This window comes from Amblyomma maculatum, chromosome 11 (assembly GCF_055883805.1).
Source record: "Amblyomma maculatum isolate TAMU_Amacu chromosome 11, ASM5588380v1, whole genome shotgun sequence".
Taxonomy (NCBI): domain Eukaryota; kingdom Metazoa; phylum Arthropoda; class Arachnida; order Ixodida; family Ixodidae; genus Amblyomma; species Amblyomma maculatum.
The window spans coordinates 28,511,775-28,524,588 of record NC_139354.1 but is presented as its reverse complement, the minus strand read 5'-3'; the positions used below and the strand labels follow the sequence as shown (position 1 = coordinate 28,524,588).

The following is a 12,814-nucleotide window of genomic DNA, read 5'->3' as shown; positions in this document are numbered from 1 at the left end:
AGTTCCTGTAATGCAGAGCAAGATGTGAGGATGGAGCGCCCTTCAATGAAGTGTTGTGGTCACGTAAGCGGGTATTTAGGCCCCTCCCCGTTTGGCCTATGTAGGTCTTCCCGCATGTGAAAGGCACTTCATACACAACTCCCTCTGCGCAACAGACAAACCTCAAGTCATGCTTTATCGGCACCCTGTTTTCGTTTTTCTTCGTTTCTTTTTGTTTTCCCTTGATTTTGCCTCAACCATGGCGCATATTTATCCCAGCTTTTTGGGTGCAGAAAATTCGAATATTTCGATTGCGCATTTAATCTATACGCATAATATATCGCAAAGTTGGGTGTGACCGTCAGAGAAAACAACCCAAACGCTATTACTCAGGTGTGTTCTGCACATTTCTTTTTCTCCACCACTGCCTTTCCCTCTCGCCTAAATGCGGAGCCTCATGTAATAGAGATTAGGCCTAAATGTGGCTCAGCGGCTTGGTTATATGCCATTCAACAAACTATACTTTGCATGTAACAGTGCATTTTCAACGGCACATTTCAGCATGCGGGGACCTGAGTGTTGGAGTGTGACGATTTCAAAGGCCTACGCTCCGTCAAAAGTTTACCCGGGAATGATAGTGGCGGCCGATTTCTTCTGCAAAAGAGTGTATCACGGGAAAAGCAGCGTCAAAGCACAGCTCGTGAGTGAACAGTCGTCATATTGAAAATATGATCGGAAAAATGTGGGTTTCATGAACATCCTCTTTCATTGTTACTACATATTCTGCTTTGTCCCAGAATGACAATGAACTTGCCAGATGCAAAATGCAATGCTGCTATGGTCGTGGACGAGATGAGAAGTGCTACGACCATGATCTACTCGACTACATGCGCTGTGGCAGACGTAAGGTAAGCATCCGTGGTACTTCTAGAAACAGCGAAGGCTGCATGCCTGAAAAGCTTTCGTCGACTTCGCACATATCAGATGCTAATATTTTCATAAAGCCAATTCTTTTTACAGATCTGCCTGCGAGGAGTGTGCAAAAGACAAAAGGTTTAGTGACTGTTGAAACATGTGTACGAAAAACATATATCGCTGTGTCCGATATTGTAAATGTTGTCATAGTGAACGTGAAAGAACAATACAAAGGTGTAAAAATCATACAGCCTGCAATGAGTGTCAGCATAAAGCTTCCATGATAGGTTGCACATCATGTGGCAATAGGTTTATAACCAGAGTTTTTATAAGAAATAAAAATAAATTTGTTACAAAGTGATGACTATTTCTTTGGACTAAGACGGCGGTAGGTACACTATTAGTGTTGGTTTCAAACACTGCAAAATAACACATAGAGCATAAGCTATACGAAACGTAGACTCAAGTTTCGTCGCGCGATGGCAGCACCACATTTCTTGCCTAGTGGCGAACTGTGAAATGTCGCACGTTTGGCGAACGAGTTGCGCGAAGTGTTTTTTTTTTTTTTTTTTTTTTTTTTTTTTTGAGACACAGAAATGCTCCCGCCGAAGCGGAACAGAGGTACAACGTAGTGTTGTGTTGTGGAGCCCGCAACAGCACGCGAAACATTACAAAAAGCGACCCACGTGTGAAAATATACAGATTTCTCTGTCAGCTTCTCCGCAAGTCTTGTTCCCAGCCAAAGGGTGTCGTTCTGAAAGGTCTCGCATTCTGTGTGGAAACTATATGAGCCACGTCACCCCATCTGCGGGGACCCAGAAATGTCTACAGTTGACAAAGGTGACTTGGAGATGTGTAGAAAGAGTAGAAAAGTTTAGTATGATGGCCTAGAAAATAAAGGCAACGGAGAATTGCCCTGCGTCTGTCTCTTTGCATGTGACTTGTTTTGCCGATTTTATACACTCTCTAGAGCGCTTTTATTAGTGCTCTGAAACTCAGCGCGCCGACAGAAATCGTGCATGCGATGTACACGACGCGCAAGTGTGAATGTGCCCTAAAGGCCACCTGTTTTTATTTTTTCAACGACGAAGGAAGTGTCGAGGAAAGAGCCATTTTGGTATGAAAACAAGCTTTATTGAGAAGCCAACTTACAGGTTTTCGAATATTGGCCAATCACGGGAACATATGTTTCGCGCATGATACTGAAGCGCACCTGGCAAAACACCGCATACACGGACCACTCCATTTGCACCTCAGGTTTCATGAGTAGAAGGTTAATATGTTCGTAAATGTAGTGCAAGCATTTTATAAGAACCGAAATAAATGAAACTAGTACTAAGCCGGATCTTTATGAGCTTGAAAAAACAAACCAGCGAGTCAGCTATGTCCCCTGTAGCGCATGGGACACAAATGACACCAAAATTATCAGGCTTTTATGTCTAGTAGATTCTTGCCCACGCGGAAACACCTATTACCCCGTGTGCAAAACTGCAAAATTGGATTTAGCAACGTAGTAATATAATACACCAAACCGTATACATGTCGATGCTACAACCAAATACGTCGGTAAACGTGTACCTCCGTTATTTCACGGTGCTGATAATACTTTTGCGTATTGTAAACATTTTAAAGGCGATCATGTAATTTCCTACCGGATTTGCCTGGAGTTGCATGTCCTCTACACGATGTTGTCGCTCATGTGGAAAACGCGTTTCGTAGTCATATGTGACGCACCGTCATCTGTCGTGTGCTCTGCACAGTAGACGTATTAATAAGCTCCTCCTCCTTAATTAGGTTTCCTTTGCGAAAACGCGTGACATTCTGGCCAACCTTCAAGGCGAAATGTCGGCGGTACATCGCGACGCGCCAGCTCAAGTGTGTACACGTGAAACATTGGTTTAGGTTGGTTGGTTTGTGGGGTTTAACGTCCCAAAGCGACTCAGGCTATGAGAGACGCCGTAGTGGAGGACTTCGGAAATTTCGACCACCTGGGGTTCTTTAACGTGCACTGACATCGCACAGCACACGGGCGCCTTGCTTTTCGCCTCCATCGAAAAGCGGCCGCCGAGGCCGGGATTCGATCCCGCGTCCTTGGGAACAGTAGTCGAGCGCCGTAACCACTGCGCCACCCCGGCGGGGTAAACATTGGTTTAGTTACGTTTTTAGGGTTCAGCGTTCCAAAGCGACTAAGGCTGTGAGGGACGCCGTAGTGGAAGGCTCCGGAAAGTTCGATTACCTAGGGCTCTTCAACGTGCAGACGTCGAATGCACACGTTCGTCTTAATTTTGTCTCCATCGAAAAGCGGCCGCCGCGGCCGGGATTCGATTCCGTATCCTTGGGTTCAGCATGCAGTGGAGCGCCATAAATACTAAACCACCACGGAGGGTGAAATAGATTGATTGATTGAAAACATCTTTATTTATAGTCTCTTCATAAAATGCCGGTAAAATGTCATAAAATGTCATAAAATAGGCCACCTAGTCAGTAATTCACTGGTTATCGTTACCATGTTAGCCCTCCCCACCAGCCAATGCTGACTATTAGGTTCATCAATGAGCATAAAAAATTCTCGCTGCTATTCGGAGGGTTTCGAATGGGATCAGCTAAGGGATTGAATTAGGATGCCTACACAATTTTTTCTGATACATTGCATGATCCCGAGGATTTTCTTGGTGGGTGTAGTAAGCCCCTTCAGTTTAGTCATGTTCTGTTGGCCATGCAGGATGTACTTCCCTAAGATCTTGATGTCCGTGGGTTTCTAGACTGAGTGGTTTACTAAATACACCATGATGTTCTGCGCTAGTGGTACCGTCGGGTTTTGCAGGATGAGAAACTCGTACTTTTCCGGCGCGCATTGGAGGCCTCTCTCCCTAGATTACCGTTCCACCGTGTCGGCTGCTGCTTGAAGACGCTCGTAGATCTCGGATTCACTCCCAGAGTTGCAGCAGATAGTGATATCATCAGCATACAATGTGTGTCTGATGCCCAGGATTTCGGAGAGAAAGCCTAGTAGGTCTTTTATAAGCAGATAGAAGAAGGGGGTGACAGTGCTGCATTTGCAGGGTTCCTCTTGAACCTAGAGTGGTAGGATCCTATTTGATTCCACCGAATATTACTGTGACTTGCCTGGTGGACACGTGCAAAAAAAAAAAAAAAAAAGAAAGCGCGTGGAGCACTCGGCGAAACCACCGAACGGAAGCCACCGTCCCAGTTTGCACTTTTTTTTTCTCTTATGGCTTTGTGCAGAGATGCTGCTGCGCCGCTCAGCGAAACTTTCGGAGCCTATCGACATAGTCTACGCTCCTTACGGCGTGATCTATGAGATTGCCTGTGTTTAGAAGTACAATCTTCCTTCTTCTCTACAAGAGTACTCCCACTCCGAGACCTTAGTGGCCATTATTACCAGGCCACTCTGCACCGGTTTCGGCAGACAAAAAGCATTAACGCCGCCTTTGAAGACATATCCTTCATGAATGTTTTGCTTATTGTCAGCAATGCTTTGAGAACCAACAGACATTCATAGAGAAATGTATCCCAGAAAACGTTCCTGAAATATGTGTCACCTGACAGCACACATCACCGAAGTTATTCACACCCACATCTCGGGGGGAAGGGGGGGGGGGGCGGTGAAGTTGCATTAAATTCTGACACATGAATAAAGTGAGACAACTAACGATTAGTATTTATCTCTTTACGCATGCTACCTCACCGCCATTATTTATCAGATCATTATTGGCAGAGAGAACTACATACATAATAAAAGATTTGATCAAAAATATTACGCAATGCTTACTATAAATATACGGCTCATAAAACCTATGTCGCAATATTATTAGCTGATAGTGTATTAGCGTTAGTTCACAATAACCGCTTTAGTACCTTGTTTATGCTACCAGGTGGCCAGAGTGAGAGGCCGTTTCTTATTGTCTTTGTCCTAATTAACTAAATTCAAAGAGAAAACATTACATTCACTGCCGTTGGCGCAAACGTACCACAAGTTTAAAGGCGGCTGTATTTTCGGATCATTTAACTTCGTAAAATTGTTGCAGAACGGTTCTACTAAGAGATATCTGCCTCTTTGATTTAGCGTCAACTTCGACTTAGCTCAAGTATTTAGCACGCACAGCAGTGACGATCAGCGCAAAGCTTCTTCCTGGTGAAACACAGCTTTTTGCTTATGGTGTACTTTTGTTTTGTTTTGCTACGCAAAAGAGAAAAAAATAACCAATATCATCTTCACCTGCGGAACTACTGCAGTGGTGGAGGAAACGCTGTACACAGATGGTTAGTTCGGATCATAAGGTTTATCGTCCCAAAGCAACTAAAGCTATGGGGACATCTCAGTGAGGAATTCAGCAAATTATTGACCTTTATTGTGCATTGGTATCGCACAGTAAACAGGCGCCGTGTCTGTCACCTGCATCAAACAGCGGCCGTCGCTGCCGTGATTGGATCCCCCTATTTACATTCACAAGGCGAGCACACTAACCGCTCATCCACCGCGGCGGGGCCATGAGCAACAGATACAGGAAATGGGTCCTGTATGTGTAATTACATGGAATGAGTTAGAATTTTGCAGGCATGTCGTCAAGTGCAGTGAGCTGAAAGAAGTACCGCATGGATTAGTTAAGCGCTGTAACTGATTTAGGTTTCAAAAATTAACATGGCTGCCACCTTCGGTCATAGAGGAGGGCATTAAAGATAATTTGGTGGCAAATTTCTTGTTAATGCTTATCCGCCTGGTTGCATTGCTCACGTGCTAGAATAGTTTTCGTGGAAAGCAAATTTCGGCTTTCCTTCAAACCATATATGAAAACGTGATTTTGTCTTACCTTTATGATTAGCTTTTACTTACTGTCAGAAACGAACGAATGGGGCAGTGTAATGACACTGTCCGTTTTTGAATCGTGTAAAACTGCTGATTACGAACTGCGACTCTGACAGCATATATGCTGCATAAAAGAGGAGGAAGCAAGCAGAATTATTACAGGGGCGATGAAATGCTGCTTGAGGCGCTGTAAACCAGAACTGACGAATTTTTTTCCATCAGGAATCGCTCCGGGAAATATTATTTTCAACGGATCCACGAAGTAAGAAGCGTAAAATGGTTGAAGTACGGACGCAGATATCAATGTCTCTGGAGATGACGTAGCCGAAGCGTGTCAGACGTCATTATCGTCTGCGTAGCATCCTGTGACGTCAGTTATTTTTCTCAGCCCAACTTACGAGCTGAGCGTGTAATAAGAAGCGTCATGAGATCGTTCCCTTTAGTTCTTAAAAACAGACCATCACAATATGTGTACAATGGCTTCGCGACACTTTAATAGATCACGCAATATACAAAAACGCTTTAAATCACAAGACTACTAGGATCACTGTTGCAGTTGTTTCTTGACATATGGCATTGAGGCAAACGTTTAAAACATGCGCTTGAGATCTTCTATAAAAAGGCGGTTTCGGGAGGTTACTATATAACGCCATTTAGAAGTGCTCACAACATTTCAACAAGAGTGGCTTCATAAAAAATTCAATGCTGCTGTGAGATAGTGTTTAGAAGGATTGTTTTATGAAATTCCTTTTAAATATACTTGGGAAACCGGTCAAGAAAGGCTATTAGGATGTGATCTCGATACAAGCAATCTGAAATATAGGACTTAATAAACATAGTAGACAGATGCTGTCAAAGAAAACAAAATACAGCAGTGTCTGCGGTTGATTGACGATACTTCTGCAGAAAAGCACCCTCCTTTTTTGACTGCCGCATTCCATCTACTTTTTCTTGTGAATTTTTCTCAGACATTCTATATATAGCGATACCTGAGCGACAAAATGCAATCGCAATCGCGGCCGGTGGCCGCATTCCAAACGAGATGAAATTCAAGAGATGCCATGCACTGTACGATGTCATTGCACGTCAGTGAACCTGAAGTGTTTAAAATTTCTCCGCAACCCCCCCCCCCCCCCCCCCAATAGGTCTCCTTTTCTTTCATTCGCTCTTTCTCTTCATTCTTCCTGTTTTCCTCCAGGGCATGGATGAGAAGTCCACAGAGAGGTGGAACAGATATTGCATTGAATGTTCCATTTAATCAAAGTAAATATCGTATGCCCTTCACGGGCTATTTACTATATTAAATGTTTGGTCTACTGTGCAACACCAAGACCCCGAACACGATTATTTCTGTGTGGCATCGGCGTGTCAGGGAGGTGGGGGTATTGGTGATTGATCTGACGCCGTATGCTTGGGCGTTTAAGGTCCTCGGCGGAGGCAACGCATCACATCGCTCTGAACCCCACCTCAGGGCTGACCCGAGGGAGAAATCGGCATTTGCCTCCTCCTCCCCCCCCCCCCCCCCCTTAAATGTGTCACTTAAATATCTTCTGCCTCACAACTTTCCTGTCTTTTCTTCTTTCAGGCACAGAGTGTTAACGCTGTGTAGTGAGCCAACCAGAGCTCTCTCATATTTGGTTATAGTTATGGTGTACTGTTGGCGTGGGCAGGACTTAGTTCATATATTCCTGTGCCTATTCTCACGTTAGGAAGTAACCAAACCGGCCATTGGTGATTTGCTTCTTAAACTTCTAGAAAGTGTGCGGCATGCACTCAAAACTTTCAAAACAATATTTCCCTTGGGGTACCCTCGCGTTCATCACAAAGCACAGATCCCTTAAAGAAAGCCGTGGCGTAATATCCGAAAGTAATATACTATATGCGACCGAACAAGAAATGCATAAATGGCTCGCTGACCAAGAACCTGTAAAGATCACCAAATCAAGATCCAGGAAGATAACAAAAAGATACCTAGCTACTAAACACCTTGTTATGACACTCAAGCAAAGTAAAGGGCACCGAGAAGCTTGATAGATAAAGATTCGAGTACGCCCCTATATACCGATTTCCCATAGATAATCCAAGTGTCAGGAATATGGTAATGGCTCACTCAATTGTCACAGCCCTCAAATCTCCGATAAATGTGCTTCAAGAAATCACCCTCAGACTCAGACAAGGAAAAAGAAAATTGCGAAGAAGACCACACGTCATACTCCAAAGCATGCCCATCGGAAAAAAAGAGAAGAAACTTATAACCGCACAGGCCAAATAAAGTGTATCACTCAAAGTACTAACACGTTTTCAATGACACAAATCGCATTTCCATTCACTGGAACTATGAACATCACCAATGTGGTGCGACCACACTAGCCATCGGCCACGGCTACCTGGTCTCGGACAAGTTCTTTCGTGCCCAAGGCAGGGATAATGTAAACTGCCCATTGGCATCTAAGAAAGAAAGCTGCAGTACTTCCATACAGCATGAGAAAGAAGAAATTCTCACACTTGAAGGTTCTCGGCAGACCTTCAGCTACTCTGAGCAGTGGACAGATGCAACCCATCTTTCATCCCCGTTGCAGCGGCGGCCCAACTTTCTCGGACGAGAAAAGAAGAGAAAATGCGAATAAAGGGACTGGACAAACCTAAAACCTGAGTTTTTATTCAGCTCCGCATAACTCAAGAAACCGCTCGTTCCACAACGGAACTACCATAGACTTATAATAAGAAACTAGTCACATAAAAGCCCCTTATACTCATTTTCGCCCGTATTTTTATGCTTGCAGAAAACTAACTGTGGACGTTACCAAAAGGAGAATAAACAAATTAGGAGGACACTTGAAGTTCGCCTTAAAGGTAGACATGATAGGGCACGTTTGTTTACTTCATCTACTTTTCTATCTACGCCAGACTACGATGCAGTCGCTGATCATTTTTATTACAATTGACTAGAGCACAATAACTAATCGCTTTCAATTCTTTACTTCTAACGAAGTAGGACCGATGACTCACCACTTTGTTTTTAGCTGCGACGCACTGAGTCAGCATTTTTTGAGTTTTTATTTTAGCTATCCTTAATTTTATTTCGTGTGTCTTCATTTTATGTACGTTTATTTTATTTTTATTCTAGCTATTTCAATCGACTATTGATCAATGAGTTATCGATTTAGTATACCACCAACACCATTACACTTCTCATTCATTACCTAGCACTCATCAATCAAAGGCCGGCCGCCATTTTTCATGCCATATGTTCCGATCACTTCCTACAAGCTGAGGAACGGTGGCCGGTTTTCGACCGGCCGAGCTTTATGTACTTCACGCAAAAAGACACCCTTTTGCTGCCATCTAGAGCAATAAAGTGGAGGTGTTGCTATTTTAGTCTTGAAGTAGGCTTGAAACACATGAAATCAGCCTAAAAATCAAGTATCAAGCCGCTGTTGTTACTGTCGTCTATGTTAAAACAATGACAAGATGACTTGCATACCTGCAGCCGCTCCTAACGGTACCCATTTATGACTTAGAAGTTTTATAAAAGCAATATAGCCTTATCATGAAAGTAATGATTTTAATTCCCAATCGTTCTTCAAGGGAAGCGAACTACTAAATGACACTTGAAGTCAGAATGTAGAAGGTTTCATCCTATACAGCAATGTTGTTCTGCTAAACAAAGACAGTGAAACTTACTACTCTCCGAGCTCCGAAAGTTTGAGCTGATCGAATTTATCTTTGTGTTCGACAAACCGGGGTGGAAATGATCATCGTCCCATATTTATCAATATTTTATATTCTCCATCAATCATCTGTAGGAACACATGTCACTGAAGTTACAATTAGTGGAGTGGCCAATGTTTAGATCGTAAAAAAATCCCAGAAAAATGTTTTCAAATCGCCTCATAGTTGATGAGCTCATTGAACTGTTGACTGCTGGTATCGTCGCTGCCTCACATCTTGCTATTCTTCAGACCTGAGGATTGATACGGGAAAATCAGAAATTGTGGTATGCAAGAGAAATCAAGGCAGCGAAGAAAACAGCAAAACGAAGCATGGCGCACTTCCTGCTGATACCCAACATTCGAGAACTTGCGTTTTTTTTTTTTAATAAGTGAGAGCTAACTATCACTATATTCGTCAGAGTGCGAAAAAATTGCCATGAAAAGGTTTTGTTTCATTCACAGTGAGCTCAATCACGTAAAATAAAGTGTTTCAGCAAGTTCGCAAGATATATAGTGACATTGTCTCATCATATTTTCTCTTCTGACAGCACCGGGTATTGAAATAAGTACAAATGAGCAGGCGGGTGTACTAGGCAAGCGTTCCTAAAGGGTTTCTAGTGTTTCAAACTCCACAAAATAATTTTTAAAATATTAAAGCCCTGCAAAACAATAGACTTCCATGAACTGGCCGCAAGAAACAAACCTTAAGTTATTTTTTTAGAGTGGACGAAATGCGTCGACTAATACCTTCTTGCAAGGAGACAGCATCACACCCCAAGAAATGCATAACAAAATACTGGCGCATATATCTGAACCACCAATAGAAGTTCTTTTAAACTTGTTTAACAAGATATGGGTATCGTGGAAAATACCTGAAGCACAGCAAAATAAGTCATTTTGTGCCGTTCATGAAGACTGAGAAGTCGCTGATCTCTTCAATACGTGAAGATCAGTAGTCCTGATGAGTTGTCGCACTAAACGTTTTGAATGCATTCCGAGTTTGTCGTTTAGTTCCGGGAAATTGTTGACGTCAGTCGACGTGGTTTCAAAACGCATGCAAAAAATGACCATCTCGTCTGAGATGAAATGCGGTTCGAAAAGCATTTATACCTAGGCAGCACTGCTTAGTGGTCTTTTGTGAGCTCCGGAATGCCTAAGACACAGCTTGCATGTTCAAATTCCTGCATGACCTTGCAGACCTTGACATTCGTGGGAGGTTTCTAAGGAATTTATTTCGTATTTCTTGAAAACACTCATTCAACGCCCGTCTAGTCACAGTCGTATGGAAAAAAAAAAACTTTGATTAGGAGAGCGGGGTATCGCAGGGGTGTTTCTTAGGTTCTATGCTGTTTGTTGTTAAAATTGGTTAGCTAGAATAATTCCAAAGCTCATTGTGCATTCAGTATATATTAATTACATTAAAATAGCTGGACATCCTTCGGCATACCAGCGTGCGAGAGGCAAATACAAATGAGAATAAACAAGATCACCCCTTGGGTAGACACAAATTGTATTCATCTGATCCGATCCGATGAATCTCTCAGTCTGATCCGATGAATCCCTTTGTGATATTCTCCTCTTGTCGGTGGAGGCGGTGGGGCGCAGCACGACGTTTCCGCTACTCTCGTTTCTTTACACGTTAATTAATCCGAAGCGCACAATTAGAGCTCCATTTTACCCTGCCCCTTCTTTATGTTATAAGTTCACGTAGTAATGATAGAATCACAAATATTGAGCAGTCCTTGGAGAAATGCTCAGTCATAAGAAAAAAAGCAAAAATATCTAAAAATGAGCTGGCTATGAGTCCGTGTAACTTCGTGCAACATATAATTAGATAATTGATTACACGAGTAATTAACTAAGTCATCTGAATTGACCCATCCAGTTTTAGGTATTGACTAATTCCGGTGCTTAATAACTTCTTTCGATTATTTACTTAACCATTTATTAAGCATTCTGGCTATTAATCAAAATTATTCGGTCACCAAATGTTTAATTATTTGGTTTGCCAATTAGTTGAGCAAATCATAAAATTGAAATGAATTGCTCAGTTACTTAGACTCTGATAGGTTCTTTCATCAAATATGTGAATTAGCTAAATACCCACGTAGTTATAATTAATTCAGTTATATTGTTAAATAACTACTCGAATGGATCAACCGATGGGTCATTTAGGTGAAAAGGTTCGCCACTCATTTAAGCAAATAATCAAACAAATTAATTGAATAATCGGCGAATCAATAAAAACGACCACGCAGCAACACAGTCGGCAGCATTAACAGAAATGCTTTCGCATTACTGCACCTAAGCAGACCAAAGTACAATACTATATTTTTGCTTTCTATTATACAATGCGCTACCAAACCAAGTGACAGCCGTAAGATTGGGATAAGAGAACAGATTACGCTATATATTCCAGCTGAAAACCCTTAGTATATGGAGCCTCACGATCTAAAGCGGTGTGTATTCATTCACAAATTAATGACTTGAAACTTATAACACAGCACTGAATTCCAAATAAACATTTGTCTCGAAGCTTTTTAATTCCAGTAGCTCCAACGTTTTTTTTTTTTTTTTCACATTTCCTACGTTAACATTCGTCGCCTAATCGTCAGCAAGTCTTGCCATGCATGTCAGAAAGACTGGTAATTTCGGTGAGTACTGATATTCATCGAAGAAGAGTTGTGCGTACTGGGTCATTCGTATTTTTCGGTTAAAAAGAAAAGTCCACCTGCTAGTTATATCCTCTTGATTGTCACTATTTTTGTGCTCTGAGTTTTCTCCGGCTGGAACCGCTAAGCTGCTGTACAAGAAAATGAATAAAAAAACTGGCCTTTCTCTCATAGCGCGTTTCAGGTATCCACCGAGAGGGAGACAGCTGTCGTCCATCAGCATTATTCTTGACTAATTAATGAAAATTAAATATTAGAAAAAGTGTTCATGCACCCCGAAACCACTGCATTGGGAGAGGCTCAAAGATTCTTGAGAACGATATGCGCTATGAACGAAAAAAAAAAAAGAGCGGTCCTAGCAGTGCTGTGGTCGGCACTTAAATTTGTATACCACGTTTTGTGCTTTGAGTAACTTTCTAAACAAGGCGACATTCAGGGCTAAGACCAGAATATTGCCTTGACCCACGCAACGCGCCTGCAAAAGTATTCCTGAAATTTTCAGGAAAGTTACCGGGAGCTTTCGCTTTCATTTTAATTTTTTCCTAATAACAAGTGCAACGTAGGCGTCTCTAACGACATACGTCGTGGACTGGTCGTCTCTACATCTATAAAATATAACAGTATAGCCATTGTTTGCTGTCGAGACGAGTGCCTAATTTTCTTGTCGGTTGGTGGCCTTCTGGCAGACAAAACACATCCTTCAGTGA

The 12,814-nt window shown here is 42.3% G+C and overlaps 1 protein-coding gene across 1 annotated transcript in view; it reads left to right on the top strand.

The window, feature by feature from the left end:
- Positions 1-1,233, top strand: part of LOC146173263 (venom metalloproteinase antarease-like TtrivMP_A) — a 34,828-nt gene extending 33,595 nt beyond the window's left edge. Inside the window, exons 11-13 of the mRNA XM_084584989.1 lie at positions 541-679; positions 777-887; positions 1,000-1,233. Of these exons, the coding sequence (XP_084441115.1) occupies positions 541-679; positions 777-887; positions 1,000-1,038 (289 nt within the window). The 3' untranslated portion in view covers positions 1,039-1,233. The remainder of the gene's footprint in view (positions 1-540; positions 680-776; positions 888-999) is intronic.
- Positions 1,234-12,814: the final 11,581 nt, after the last annotated feature.